At 50.0% G+C, this 15790-nt stretch overlaps 1 protein-coding gene across 2 annotated transcripts in view; it reads left to right on the top strand.

Moving 5' to 3' along the window:
- ADARB1 (adenosine deaminase RNA specific B1) overlaps positions 1 to 15790 on the top strand; it is a 111232-nt gene that overhangs the window by 46160 nt on the left and 49282 nt on the right. For both annotated transcript variants that reach the window (XM_021679228.2, XM_021679229.1), the window contains one exon: positions 13958 to 14032. In XM_021679228.2, the coding sequence (XP_021534903.1) occupies positions 14005 to 14032 (28 nt within the window). In that variant the 5' untranslated portion in view covers positions 13958 to 14004. The remainder of the gene's footprint in view (positions 1 to 13957; positions 14033 to 15790) is intronic.

Genomic DNA, 15790 nt, shown 5'->3' with positions numbered 1-15790 from the left:
CCACCCATTTATCCATCCATCATCCATCCATCAACCCATTTATTCATCCATCTATTGATCCACTTATCTACTTACCCATTCCCCTCATCTATCCATGCATCCATCCATCTATCCATCCAACTTTCCTTCCTTCTGTCCATCCACCCACCCACCCATCTATCCATCCATCCAGCCAGTACCCATTAGCGCCTTTTGTGTGCTGGCACCAGGGATTTGGGCATGCACAGGGCAGGTGTAGGTGCTAGGATGGCAGTGGCAGAAGGACAGCCCCAGCTTTAAGGCTTAGGATGTGCTCTGGAATGGGCTACCATGGCGAGGGTGGCTTTGTAATGATGCATTGCTGCTCTGCTATGTGTGTCAGGGAGGAAGAGGTGGATATTCCCCAATCTCTGGCAAGAATGGAAGTCACCATGTCTACCAGGAGAAGGGCACAAGTAAGGACACTTGCTGAACCCTGCCCTCCACCAGTGAATAACAGCAGTAATGGACAGGAGGCCCAGGTTTTCTAGAACCTGTTGTGACAGGTGTTTGGGTGCATTTCATGGCATTCGTGCTGAGGGGCTTCATAGCACAAGAGGGGACCCCGCTCACTTGCAGGAGCTCCTTTAGCTAGAGGAGGCGTTTCAGAGATAGAGCCACTCGAGGTTGACAGTTGAAATTGTAAAGCAAACCCTAGGGTAAGATTTGTGAGGTTGTTCTCAAAATACTATGGAAATTGGATCAGATCTCAACAGTGCCTATTCTTAGTGTCATTATTACTGTTCATATTGAAAATACAGTTCACCTTTTTGTCTTCCTTTGATTTCAGAAAATAAAGTATATTTTCCAAATAAACGGCATTTTAGTTAGGCTGTGTTAAATAGAGCAAACAGACTGTATTGCAAGTGCATTGTTATTACTGTGTGTCCATTTTGAAGGACAAAGTATGGTTGTAAAAGCAATGCTTTATGAAGGTTTTTCTTCTACTGTGGTTGGTTCTGAGCTGGTAACGTTACTTTGTTGTTCTGGAGTCAGGCTTCAACAATGTGTGTGCATCCGTAGAGGTTGCTGTTGCTCAGGCCTGCCCTGCTGAGGAGCGGGAGAGGCCGTAAAGGAGAGGGAGAGCACGGAGGTCCGTGTGCGTGAGCATGCCCCACACACGCACACGCAGGTGAGGGGTGGGGCCGGAGGCCACGGACCACGTGACAAGCCAGCCCCGTGCTCTGACACAGCTGGCCCTGGAGGTCACTCAAGGACTCAGGCTTCTTTCTTTCTTTGACAAAAGGTTCTGGAGTGGCCCCGGGGGTCGCCCCCACCCCGGTCTAGCAGAGGAAGGTGGGCGGGCATACAGGGAAGCACGCAGGAGGCCGTGTGGCCGGGCCTGGAAACATGGTGCACGCCATGAAGAATACAGCACCTCCTCAGGGAGATAAACCTCTGTCTTCGCCCACTACTTCATGCGGCTCGCCCTGGGCTGGTAGCCTGTGAGCCACATGCTGATGAAGTCTGCCTGGCCGGGATTATGCACTCTGCCCCAATGTGGAGCATCTTATTTACACCCCATGTCTTCTTCTGGGGGGGTCATTGTTCTCCCAGCCACTGGCTCCATCCTGGGGGTTCTTGCTTGTCCTCTAGAGCCCCACCTGAGGTGGGCTAGGGCAGTGTAGGAGAGAGCCGGCGACCGTGTGAACGGTTTGCTGGGGGCCTCATAGACCACAAAATTTAATCTTGGGAAACTTGTTTCTATATATTTGCTAGGTATAAAATAGACATGTTTAGAATAGTGTGTGTAATGGTGATAATTGAATGGAATGAGTGCCTTGGATGTATAATCAGGGTTTAGAATCCTTTGGTCCCCTTGTACGTGACATTGTTTTATGGAGGCTCCTGGTGAGCTGGGGGGCCTGCCCAAGGTCACTGTGCAGCCCCAGTACCCAGAGTGGTCACTCCTTCCCCAGCGGTCCCACAGCCCGTCGGCTTGTCCTCTGCCTAGCAGGTTTTAGTTCTGCCCATAGTTTGGCTAGTTGCACTTGTCTCTATGAGCTCTGACATTATGCTGAAGTCCTCAGGGCGTCTGGCATTTGCCATAACACCAGCGGGAAGGGTATGGTTCTGTCACTGTCGACAGCGGATGGGGCTGCAGAGACAGAGCCCGCTGGGTTCAGACGGGGGTCTGCTACTTCCCAGCCCACTTTCAGGGCCTATAGAGCAAGGGGTGTGTGTGTATGTGTGTGTGTGTAGGAGAGTGGCTTAGAATAAAAATCCCACTTTTCTCATTATGGAAGCAATGTTTATTGTAAGAATTAGGAAATACAGACGCAAAGTAAACCTTATAGAAAAGCCAAGGTGATAATTCTTGTAACTAAATCTTTGAATATAAGCAGTCTTAATAGTTTCATCCAGTTGTTAGAACTGGGCTCAGAGTCTGAAGGTTCATGGCAGCTGAGTCTTTGTGTTGTATTGTTATGATGGGAGCCCAGTGAAGCCGACTTGTGCCTTGGGCCCTCCCAGCATCCCCTGGGGAGGTGAGCACACTCTCGGAGACCCCCTCCCCACTCCAGTGCTCGTTGCTCAGAATCCTTTGCCTGAGCACTTTTTACAGCCTCTAGCTCCCTCCTACCTAGTCCCTGATGAATCTTGGTATCGTTCTGCTCTCTGGACACTGACATGGAGAAGGCCAGTCAGGGCAGGTGCTCCCGCAGGAGGCATGGCCTTGGCCTTCATGGGGGCCACCGGTTTCTGTTCACTGTACGGGGACCCCTTCCCTGTACCTCAGCCAACCTGTGACTTTCATGCTCCCTGACAGTTTGACAGCTGGCATCTTTCTGTACTTACAAGAAACGAGGTGAAACTAAAAAGCTTATCAAAGCCCATCTACGTTTATTCTAAGTTTTGTTCCAGTTTGTGTACCTATTTTTAAATTAGGTATTTGTCCTTATATTATTGACATAGTAGGCTATTGAAAGATTGCCGGGGTACCTGGGTGGCTCAGTCGGTTGAGTGTTTGCCTTCGGCTCAGGTCATGATCCCAGGGTCCTGGGATGGAGCCCCACATCGGGTTCCCTGCTCGGCGGGAAGCCTGCTTCTCCCTCTCCTCCCTGCTCAGTTCTCTCTCTTGTCATCCCTCTCTCTCAAATAGATAAATAAAATAAAATAAAAAAAGAATGATTGCCTGAGGAGACACGGTTCTTATTTTCAGGTAGATTGGCACAGGGAGCTCCCTAGGTCCTCAGGTCAGGGTCATCTAGAAGGTGCTGCCTTCTGACATAGGGGACTCTGAGTCCCTGGATGTGCAGGGAGATGCACAGCCACGTATCCAGGGGACTGGGTAAGAGCCGATGGAAGAAGTCAGCTTTTCCTGGAGACGCTCTCCCACTGGAGCCAGCCGTCACATCCACCGCCTGTGGGGAGTGTTGCAGGGGCTGGGGGAGGACCGGGGCTCAGGCTATTTGAGCCCCAAAGCTAGTTGCCTTGGTGTTTTGTGTTTGCGGGCACAACAGTCTACCCACTCACTTCCTCCGACGTGGTGCTGGGCTCTGTGCCTTTGTGGTTGCCCCCGGGCGGTGCGGGCTTGCTGACTGCGAGCTGTAGACAGCCCCAGCCGCTCTGCTCTGTGCGGCTGGCCGAGTGTTCAGCCTAGTGAATTGGTTACGTGGAAGCAGAGAGTCTAGAGTTCATCTGTCTAGAACTCTGGTGTACCGGAAATCTTTCTGGATAGGACTTCAACTCATAATGTTATGGGCTTTTATCATATGTGAGATCGGGGTTTGTTGGCTGCCTGATTGCTTGGTTGGGGTCGATGTTCGCCTGACTGGTCTCATCCCTCTGGTGTTGTAGTCACCATGGTGTCAGGCTCAGAGTTCAGAGATTGCTCCTGGAAGGTTAAGTTGAAGTTAAGTTGAGGTTAAGGAGGTTAGGCTGAGGCATGACTTTGAAAATACATTTCTTGGTGGATTACTTTAATTGCCCAGAGAGTATCGATAACCGAGGTTTCTCCTATCTGCCGTGGGACTTGTCACGGGGACAGAATTAACCCCCTGCATTTGTCTGCTGTTGTCACAATATGTAGTGTTTCAGTGTCTGTCTCATGTTGTGTGGAGCGAGCCTGGGGACCTGAGTCATCAAAAGCAGCCTCAGGTGATGGCACGTGGAGGAGCGTGAGCGTGAGGCCCTCGCTGTGTGGCCCTGCTGGGCGCCGCCGCCGTCTGGATGACAGTAGCGCCCACGGGGCCCCCAGGCTGGGCGCCGCCGCCCCAGCCACGGGCTGTGAGCGCTACTGACCGGACAGAACCTTGCCTGAGGCCACATAGCTGAGCTTGAAACAGGCTCACTGGGGCCATCGCCCCACCTAGGAGACATCCTACAGGCCACGAGCAAGTGGGTTCTGGTGGGGTGTGGCCCCCCGCAAGGCATTTGTAGCCCATCGAGAGCCATGTAATGGCTGCTGGGAAGACATTTCTTCATCATGAACTGTACTCAGAAGATAACCTCTCACATCCGTAGTAACCAAATCACAGCTGCTTTGCTTACAGCTGTTTCTGACTTAAGGACTCAAGGGGTAAGTGAGTACATTTTTAAGTTCAGACGTGTTTCAGAGAAAGCTGCTAATAGAGGTACAGAAGTGGTCAAGATGTGATCAGTTATCTGGGGACGCTCCGGATGGGACACCCTCATCCTCCACAGCAAAGCAGCACCTTGCTGAGCGCTGCCCAACCGAGTGTCGCAGGCACGGACGATTAGCTCTGAGGCCTGGTGGGAAAGGCAGGGTGGTCTGGCCAGAGAGGAGTGCTCAGGGGGCTGGGAGGCTGGACCTCACTCTGCGGGAGGTGCCAGCCTCATTGTGGGGGTGGGCAGCCACAACACCGGCCAGGGCCTCCCAGGACCGTGGCACCCCCAGCTCCAGCTGTCATGAGCCTGGGAGCATGCCACCGCAGAGGGGAAGAGCCCTGTCTGGGAGGAGAAGTCACACGTGCGGGGGCACTCTCTGGGCCATGTCAGGAAAGCCCGAGATAGTGGGTATTTATTGGTGAGTGGAAGTGAATAAATAGAAGCATGTTGGAAGTTTGGGACTCTAATCTTGGCCATGGCTGTGTCCACGCTTACCATCTGGTTTGGGCCTACTGGCCTGGTTCCTGCGCAGGGCGCCCGGGTGTGGGAACTCCTCGGGCAGCCGTCTCCCAATGCTGCTGTGCTGAATCGGGCCCGGCTCAGCGGCTTGGGGCTTTGTGTCCTCTAATAAGGTCTGGTTGTTAACAGTAGCTCGTCTGTTTTTGCACAAGTTGACATCTAGTTGGCACATTTCAGTAAAAATCATAAATTAGGAAAAATTGATAAAATTCTGTGTCTTTCCTTCTGGCAAAGACCAACACATGCCCTAATTAGAGCCGCAAACACTGAAGGGAAAGGAACCTGAAATCAGCCAGCACATCGTGCTCCCGTCTCGTAGGCGGGTGGAGGTCTTGGGTGTGCGTGGTTCTCAGAGCGTAGTACGGCTTGTTTTGGGTGAACAGCTGTGGCAGCAGGTAAAGACTCTGGGATGGGGCAGGAGCTGAGGCGGGGCACCTCCCGAGCAGCTGGGGGCTTGTCCAGGTTGTCTGAGCGGAGGCGAGCCCCGTGTCTAGCACAAGTGCAGGGCTTTGGAGAAGGAGCTGGAGCTGGAAGAGCTCGGGCTCACCTGTCAGGCCCGTCCTCGCAGGCATGGGCAGGTGCTGGGCGACCAGAGGCAAGGAGGTCCGTATGCCCGGTGGGGGTGGGGGAGACTGGTCACAAGCAGGGGGCAGGCTGCAGATCATAGGCTTCGGTGAGTGGAGGGAGGCGGAGGGTCACGCCCTGCCTAGGACAGTGACAGGACCTCTTCCAGGAGGTGGGCTGTGAGGAGGGGCAGGCTGCAGTGACCTGGGGGGAGAGCATGGCAGGCCCGGTGACCCGAGAGCACAGGGCCCCGTGCAGAAAAGCAGTTGGCAGGGCGCTGAGGAAGCCCCTGGGTCAGGCATAGTGAAGGAGGGGACAGGGAGGTCGTCTGTGTGGGGAGAGGTGGCCTCCGGGCTCCTGGCGGCTGTGGGGAAGCCTGTGGGTGTGGTTCCGAGTGCAGAGCTCGCGTGCTGGAGGACTTCCTGGTCCCCTGGATAAGACGCCGGCTCCTGTGTGGGGGCGACATCGGATGGCCACGTCACGGCAGGATGCGCAGGGGCCCTGGCCCCAGGGGCCTGGTGTGCATGGCAGCAAAGAGGCGGGGAGGCTGGTGGGTTTGAGCTCCTGCTGCATGCATGCGGGGCAGGTAGGACTGGCGAGGTGACAAATCCGCACACACTTACGTTGGTACGATCACTACCAGACGGCAGCCCATCTGGAAGATGCCAGGGGCCCCACGCAGGTCCCCTGTGAGCCAGGCCTCCTGGGGCCACCCCTGCCCTGCCTCCTCCCCAGTGCTGTCCCTGCTGGGGTGCTCTCTGCAAGCTGTGCTTCCAGGTACCCCTGTCTTCAGCCTGCGGCTCCATCATGAGGGGGGATCCAGACCCACAACCCGACAATGTGGCCAGCTCCCTTCGCTTGTCTGATGGCAAAGCATAAATTGTCTGTGGTGTTTGCTCCTCCTGGTTTGTCCACCAGGTGACCCATACACATACACTGAACCCTCTAACTCTGTATGTCTGCTTGCTGCCAACATTTTCCTCTTCTGATTCCGTAGATTGCCCTTCTCATCAGTATTTCCCAGTTAACATAATGAATGTCACTGTGCGTTGCTCTGCTTTTTTAAAAAATGAGGACTTCATGTTTTAGAGCAGTGTTTGGCTCACAGCAGAGCTGAGGGGAAGTACAGAGGGCCCCCCCACAACCTCCCCTGGTCCCTCTGCCCCCAGAGTGGTGCGTGTGTTATACTGGGTAAGGCTGCTCTCACACGTCGTTACCACCCAGACGGCTGTATGTTCATGGCTTTGCACAAACATGTGAATGCATGGATCCACCATTCCAGGGTCATACGGCTTGTTTTCACGGCCCCAAACCCGTGGTCTACTCGTTCATCCCTCCTCCCCCCGCCCCTGCAACCACGGACCCGTCACCGCCTCCATGGTTCTGCCTTCGCCAGAGAGCCCCGTCGCTGGAATCATGCAGGACGCAGCCCTCTTAGACTGGCTTCTGTCACTCAGTGATCCGCACTCACGGTCCCTCTGTGTCTTCTCATGGCATGATGGCTCGTTTCCTCTTAGCGCTGAACACTCCCCCATTGACTGGATGGACAGTTCCCGTATCCATCCACCCGCTGAAGAGCAGTTATGCACGAAGGGTCCCAAGGGTTGGCAGTTACGCATAAAGCTGCCTCGAGCATTGTGTGCAGGGTTTTGTGTGGACGTGTGTGCTCATCTCCTTTGGGGAAACATCAGGGAGCGTGATTGCTGGGTCGTGTGGGAAGAGCACGTTCCGTTTTGTGAGAGACCACCGAATTGCCTTCCAGGGTGGCTGCCCCGTCTGCTTCCCCAACAGCCGTGAATGAGCGCTCCAGTCGCTCCACGTCCTCCCCAGCGCTTGCCGGTGTCCATGTTCTGGATTGTGGCCGTTCTTGTAGGTTCACAGTCGAGTTCATCTCCCCAAGGACCTATGATGTGGAGCAGCTTTACGTATTGGCCATCTGTATGTCTCTCTGTTCAGGTCTTTTGTCCATTTTTAAAAGATTGTTTGTGTTTTAATGTTGAGTTTTGAGAGTTCTTTATATATCATAGATAACTGTCCTTTATCAGATGTGTCTTTTGCAAATGTTTCCTCCCAGTCTGTGGCTTGTCTTCTCACTCTCCAGACATGGTCTTTCACAGAACAGAAGTTTTACATTTTAACAAAGTCCAGCTTATCAGTTTTCTTTCTTGGATTGTACCTTTGGTGCTGTATCTAAAAAGTCATCCTCCTATGCAGGGTCCCCTAGGATTTCTCCTGTGGTGTCTTCTAGAAGTTTTACAGTTTTGCATTCAGCGTTTAGTCTGTGATCCATTGTGAGTTAATTGTGAAGAGTGTAAGGTCTGTGTTAGATTCACTTTTTGTGTGTGGACGTCCTGTTGTTCCAGCCCTATTTGTTGAAGAGATGATCTTTGCTCCATGGATCACCTCGCTCCTTTGACAAGGATCCGTTAACTGTGTTTGTGTGGCTCTATTTCTGGGCTCTCTGTTCTCTTCCATTGATCTGTTCGTTTCTTCTCTAAGGATATTTTGTTTATATAATAATGAAAGTAAAATACAAATCGTGAGGTTTATTCTCTAAAGGTACTGGATTAAGTTGTTGAATTTCAGATTATTCTCCTTCAAATGATATAAGAATTTTTTATTTCAGTTACTTTTGTTAAATAATCAAATCATCATTTGGTATTTTTTCTATGGCTATAAAATTAATGTAGACTTCAGCAAGTTGCTTGATTTATAGTAAAGTATCAACACAACCTCCATTTTAACACTTCTCTTTTTAAAAATTTGCAGTGTATGGCTGTTAAAAATAAAACCCGTAGCAGCCACAAATAATATGTGAAACTTCTCTTAAAACCATTCTGTTTTGAGAATAAAATGGATAAAATCCAGTAATAATTGCTAGTAATTTTAATCAAGTTTACTGCTTGTCTTAAGCACTTTTTAATCTATACCTTTTTAGTTTACTCTTAATGATAGAATTTTCAGCAGCATGATAGAAAATATTCAAGTTCTGACACATCTTTAATATAAGTAAGTCATGTTCTTTACATTTCATACCAGAATATCTTTTTTCACTAAGGGAGGGGGAGGGCGTGAAAGGGTAGGAAGGTGCGCAGCTTCCCTCTCCATGGTGGAGAGAAAGGGGTACGGCCCATGTTACGTTGTTGTGCAACAAAGCATCTACAAACGTACGAACAATAACCACCGTCCACTTAAAAATGAAAACACTGCCAGTTGAATTGTGTTATTTGAAATCAGTTCTTGCATGCAGTCCCTCAGTGTCCAGTCCGGTTTCTTAGGAAGCACACGTCCCTGACTCGGACTTCTGAGTGTGCTCGCTATCACTCCAAGTTCACAACCATCACATTGACGGTCAGTCCATGAACCACACACCCTGTTTTGGGTGTTGGCGCTCCATCGTGTCCAATCTGGGGGGGGCTGGCCCTGTTCAAACTGTTCGCGTCTCCACATAAACTTCCCAACCAACTTGCCTAGCTCTACTAAGCAAAGGGAAGTTGGAATTGTAACTGGAACTGAGTTAAACTTAAATACAAGTCTTTTGATGCTAACTTGAATGGTCTTTTCACACTTCAGTGCCCCCAAGCTTAGCTTACTTCCTACTGCATTAGGGAAATTATTTGAATATTGCTGTCAAAGAAAGCTTTTCTTTAATTGGCCATTCCTGGAATTTTGTTTGATATGGGATTTTTTTTATGGGGTTTTAATTCTTACTTGTTTATAGTCAGACCATAAGAAGTGCTTTCCAGAATGAAAGAAAAATGGGTATGTGAAATGCTCTGGAGCGCTTGTGTTTGTTGTTTTGCTTTGTTTTATAACCTTTGGTACCAGAGTTGGCATTTGTAGAAGCGGAAAATGTTGGCTTCTGCTCTGCAAGAGACTTCTGGCTTCTGTTCTTAATATGCATGTACCCACATGCCACTGTGCACAGCCTGATTATTTTCTACTGTGAGACATTTCCTGTGTCCTTTTTTAGAATTTTAATATGTAAGAGCAGGTAAACACGGTGAGCTCTGCAAGTCAGATGAACTCCACTGGAGCCGGGCACCTCCTGTGGCTCAGACTCACCATCATCATCATTGCACGTGTGTTCTTCCTTGTCCCAGACCTCCAGAGAAGCCAGCCTTCTTAGCCTACCAGTTGTTGGCTAATTATCGAGTGTGCCTTCTGTCTACTTTAGTTTAACTTTTTATTTTGGGATCATGTCAATTCACATGCAGCTAATAACACGAGAACCCACGCTCGCTTTACACAGTGCACTGTTACAATGAGGATGTTGACCTCTGTACAGTCCAGATCCAGAACATTCTAGCACCACAAGGATCCCTCCTATTGCCCTTTCATAGCCATACCCACATCTTCCCCCAGCCCTGGTGACCACTAACCTGTTCTCCATTTCTACAGTTTTCTCATTTCCACACTGTTATGTATCAGTGGACCATGGGATTGGGTTTTTTCACTCATTCTAATTCTCTGGAAATCCATCCGGGTTGTTGTGTATATCAATAGTTTGTCCCTTTTTATTGCCACATGGTATTCCATGGCATGGATGGACCACATTTTAGTTAATCACTCACCTGTTGAAGGGCATCTGGATTTTTCCCAGTTTTGGGTTATTGTGAATAAAGTTGCTATAAACACTGATGTGTTTATAATTTTAAGTAATCTCTACCCCCAAAATGGGGCTTGAACACACAACCCCAAGATCAAGAGTCACATGCTCCATTGAACCAGCCAGGCACCCCCATGTACCCATTTTTTATGTGAACATGTCTTCATTTCTCTGGGATAAATGCACATGTTTAGTGTTTAAGAAACCACGAGACTGCTCTCTGGGGTGGCTGCACCTGTTACATTCCTGCCAGCGTTTGGGGTGGCCACTGTTTTTTATTATAGCCATTCTCACAGGTGTGTGGTGGTATCCCGTGTGGTTTCAAGGTGCATCTCCCTAAGGGCTGATGACATTGAACACATTCTCACGTGCTCGTTTGCCATCTACAGATATGTCTTCTTTGGTGAAATAACCATATTTTTTGCCCATTTTTTAATTGGATTGTTTTATTGTTTAGTTTTGAGAATTTCTTGTGTATTCTATTTGTTGGATATGTGGCTTTCAAAGATTTTCTCCCTGTCTGTAGCTTGTCTTTTCATCTTCTCAGTAGGGTCTTAAGCAGAAGTGTTTAGTTTTGATGAGGTCCATTTATCAGTTTTTCCTTTCATAGATGGTGCTTTTGATCTGCAGAAGAGTCTGCAAACTCTTTGCCTATAGATCCTGAGGGTTTTCTCCTATGAATTTCCTAAAGGTGTTACAGTTTTGCGCTTTACCTTGAAGCTCCAGGTCCATTTCAGGTGGATTTTTGTGTAGGGTGTAGACTCGGGTGTCGCACTGCTCCAGCATACTTTGTTGACAGGTCTGTCTGTCCTTCTGCGCTGACCGGCTTTGGCACCATTGTCCGTGATCGGCCAGGTGTGTTGGCGAGAGCCTCTCTAGGTCCTTCCTTCTGCTCAGCTATGACCTGCTTGTCTGTCCCTCGCTAATTCCACACTGTCCCGATGACTAAAGCTGTATAGTAAGTACTTTATGATGGCTGCTTGGAAATCTTCCCCCAGTGACTCTAACATCTCTGGGTGGCATCTCCTGGTTGACATTTTCATTCAGTTTGGGATCTTCGTGGCTCTCGGTATGATGATTTTTTACTGAAACCTGAACAAACTGTGTTACAGGACCCTGAATGTTACTTAAACCTCGTGTCCTAGCTGACTGTCCCTAGCACCTCCCGCTCTCCCTGGTAGGGGTCCAGGTTCCCACCAGGCCACTGCCAACAGCTCGCAGGCTTGCTCCTCTTCCGTGGTCTCCTGGCAGCCCCGGGGGTGCTGAGATGGGCACCTCGGCACCTCAGACAGGCCCCCCGAATGTCCCCCTGACTCTGCCTTGCAGCTGGGAGGGTGGCGTCTGGCTGGAGTGGGGCCTTTCTCCTCCATCCATTGCCCCATGTAGCTGGCAGCTCCCTCTCTTGGACCTTTGGCCGAAAGAGCAGTCCTTGTTTTGTTTGTTTTTGTCTGTGCCCATTCTCACTGTTGTTCCCAGGCTGCTTCAGCTCCCGGGCTGGGGTAATAATGCAAAAGCAGACGCAGGGCACTCCCTGCCGTGCACTCCTTGGTCCCCGGGCTGGTCTGCCTTCTTCCCTCCACGCTTCAGAGCCCTTCTGATGTTTGCTTTATGGGTCATAGTTCGGGCTTCTTTGAAGTGCTCTGTGATGGCCTGTCTCACACCAGCTTTGTGCTTTCCTTTCCGCCGCTGGAGTCCTGGCCTCAGGGTGCGCCCCAGCTGGCCTGCCCTCCAGCCTCCGATTAGCACCCGTGTACCCGTCGTCCTGCCGCGGGACTCCTCAGAGTACCCATGTGACTCCGAGGGCGTGTGCTACTTCTGCACTCGCGACCACATCTTCCCTCCCACTCTGGACCTCAGGAAGTTACTTTTTTTTTGTTTAAATTTATTTGACAGAGACAGAGAGAGAGCACAAGTAGGCAGAGCGGCGGGCAGAGGGAGAGGGACAGGGCGGAGCAGGGAGCCCGAGGTGGGGCTCGATCCCAGGACCCCGGGATCATGACCTGAGCCGAAGGCAGACGCTTAACCGACTGAGCCACCCAGGTGCCCCAGGAAGTTCCTTTTTTATTAAAACTTGCCATAATGGGAATATTAAAACACATGCAAATACAGAATTGCAAATGAACCCCCACATGCCCACCAGCCGGCATGAGCATACCAACCTCAACCCCTGTTTCGCCCAGACAGCATCTGCTTTCTCCCCCACCATACTGTGTTAGTTTATAAGAATAAACCCCAGATGTTATCATTTCATCTTTAAACACTTCAGTATGTCACTAAAATTTAAGTACTATTTCCACACCTAAAATGACTAATAATTCCTTAATCAGCTATTCAGGTGATATTTATTTTTTAAAAAATATTTATTTGAGAGAGAGAGAGAGAGTGGGTGCAAGTGCAGTGGGAAGGGGCAGAGGGAGAGAGAGAATCTCTGGCAGACTCCCCACTGAGTGCAGAGCCTGACATGGGGCTCCATCTCATGACCCTGAGACCATGACCTGAGCCAAAACCAAGAGTCAGACACTTAATGACTGAGCCACCCAGGGGCCCCTGAATAAAGGATTTAAGTAGAAACTCATTTAACTTTTTTTTTTTTTTCTGTGGGACTCGATCCCAGGACTCCGGGATCATGACCCGAGCCAAAGGCAGTTGCTTAACCAACTGAGCCACCCAGGCGCCCCGAAACTCATTTAACTTTTAGCAACAAATTTGCCACGTATACATTGAGATTCAACATTGTTAATAAATGATTGTCATGAAAACTATATGCATTTTAGATAGATGAGAGAGATTTATAACATATGCATGATTTAGCACGTTTTAGTTACTGTTTTCCTAAAAACACTGGATTTGCCTTTCAGTGACATATAATATAAATTTTGTTTGTATATGAAGCAAATGTGGCTACAACATTTGCAATCTTCTTTTCCTTGCTTTCAGTGTAATGCGTCCTTTATTAAAGATTATGCATTAGTACAGTCTTGCAGAGTATAGCTACAGTATTCAGGAAAAGGAGACCATTAATAATTAGACTTGTTAATAATTAGATCATTGGAGTAACTGTTCTTTGAGGATTTCCTGTGGTTTCTCCTGTCAACAAAATAAGACGTTATACATTGCTAAGGAATTAGATCCAATTTGAATAGTCGTATGTTCTTTAGTTGCATCCATACGAGATGCTGTTCGGGATGAAGAAGAGCAGCAAGGTGAAATCCCGGGGTGTTTTTGCTCTGCGTCTTTAGTTTATAACCCAGACCAGAGTCCCGAGAGCAGTGATCCAGCGGCAGGTGGGCTGGCATGTGTGTGGCTCCATCATCTTCTGTGATGACCTGGTGCGCCTTCGTCCCGTCCTGTGGGAGAGCTGTCTCTGAGACATCCTTGTCCTCACTGTCCTCCAGGGCCCAGCCCTGCTGCGGGGCCGCCCTCCTCAGAGTGGCACTTGATCGCGGGGTGGCCCCTTTCCACCTGTGCCGTCCTTCCTGACAGCGCAGCCCTGGTCGGCCGTCCTGTGGCGTCCTGGACCATGCAGATGCTCTGTCCCCGACAGCAGACCTAACCATCCTTGCTTCGTGACTTTCTTCTTGAGTTTGTAGTAATGTTGTACTCGTTCCCTCGGGGCAGGCTGACCTCATCTGCTCATGTGACAGGCACGCTGAACATTCTTTTCTTGCTGTCTTTCAGACAGAAACCATCTCCGCCAGTCAAGAAGCCCTCAGAAGTCCTTTGCCATGGATACAGAAGATGAAGAAAACATGAGTAAGACCTGGCCTCTCATGTAGCACCAAGTAGCTAACCCTCCATTAAAACCTTAGTGTTCTTGTCAGTCTTTCTAATGAGACTAATTTGGGGAAAGTGATTTTTTTCCTACAGTATTTCCTACATCATTAACAATGGCATGTTTTAAATTTCTGATGTATTCTCTACAGTGATGTTGGTACTTGCTGTGGGCATTTTCCTAAAGCCGTGTGTCTGGACCGTCCGTCACTCTGGGGCCACCGTGCGTGTACCTGCAGGCGCACACTCCCCTCCAGACGCGTTTCCCACAGAGCTGCATGGTTTCATGCGATGTCACAGCCTGGTCTTCTACTGGTGGCCAGATTTTCATCTGTGCAAATCTAAAATACCCTTTGAGATTGATTTAAGTACTTGGTCATTTGGGATGACACTACCTAAATTTTTCCCTGTAAATACGATGGATTCTCCCTGTGCTTTGAGGGAAGGAGGCTCCCATGAGGCTGCTGATTTTGTTTGCAAGACGTCAGTGAGCCTTTGGGCTGCTGTGGACCCGAGCTCCCTGCTGGGCCTGTTCCGTGTCCCACACTGTTCTTTCTGGGGTGCAGGCTGGTGAGCCTCAGGGGCACACAGCTTCCCTCCCACAGCGGTGTTCTCTGTGAAAAGAAGTTCCCTGAACACCTGTCTTCTATTTTATCTTTAACCCCAGATAGCCATGCATTTGAGTAAGATTTAAAGGCTCCCACCGAAGTTGGGAGCTTTTAGTAGGGAAATTACAGCAAAGCACCATCTTTCTGATATACGTGTATGTGTACATCTCACTTGTCTGTGTTTGGTGGTTCTAAAGGAAGAACATGCCGGTGTAAATGATGAGTGACAGCTTATTGAGAGTGGTCACGTGACTAGAACAGAGCTCAGTGCACCTCCCTGTGACTTCCTCCAAAACCGAGCAGCAGAGGCCTTGCCCTTGAACTAGTCTGCTGCTGAGCACCCAGCAGCTCACGTGGCAGAGCCCGGCTGCCCCACGGGCCCCGCTGTGGGGGACGCAGTGGGCTGGGCCTTTGTCACACAAACCGCGCGGGAGGTGTTCTCTTGGCGGTCGGGGGCGTGAGAAGGCATGAGCGGTTGCTGTTTTAGTAGCGAGACCACAGCTCCGTGAGCTGTCTTCCTGCAGGCTGCCGTCCCCATCAGAGCCTCCTCGGGGGTCCGTCCCGCTGGCCATGGCCACTTTTCCCCGTGCGTTCCCCCCCGTGGGGACTGCGTGAGCACCTGTGTGCCAAGCCTCCTTTTTTGGGGATTGGGGGCTGTCGTCCACGGCGGCAGTCACTGGGTTGGGGTGGAAACTGCGGTGTGTAGACCGTGTGGTAACTTGCCAAGATAAAGGAATCTTCTGAGTGATGGTGCGGGAGGGATGAATGCGGTTCCGGAGCTGGAAGTGGCGGGAAGTCCTAGATGTGCTGCCCTTTCAGAGGCAACGAAAGATCTTATCATGGCCACGTTCACATTTGTGGAATAAAGCAGCACGTGTGTGTTTAAGAGCTGTGACAGTGGGGCCTTTTTCCCTAATTCTAATATTGATTTCCTCTGCGTAGTAGCATGTCTAATTAGATGGAAGCTGAGCAGGATCTGAGCGCTCCTGGAGCAGATAACAACTTGGGATTTGTGTAAAGTGTATTGTAGGAAGCGTGTTTTTCTTACAGTCTCAAGCTTATCTGTCACCCAGCCCCGGTTACTTTTATTTCCTAAAGGCCGGCCTTTGTGTCAAAGGGTGTGTGTGTGACA

Source organism: Neomonachus schauinslandi, chromosome 1, assembly GCF_002201575.2.
Source record: "Neomonachus schauinslandi chromosome 1, ASM220157v2, whole genome shotgun sequence".
Classification (NCBI taxonomy): domain Eukaryota; kingdom Metazoa; phylum Chordata; class Mammalia; order Carnivora; family Phocidae; genus Neomonachus; species Neomonachus schauinslandi.
This window is presented reverse-complemented; position numbering and strand designations above follow the sequence as displayed.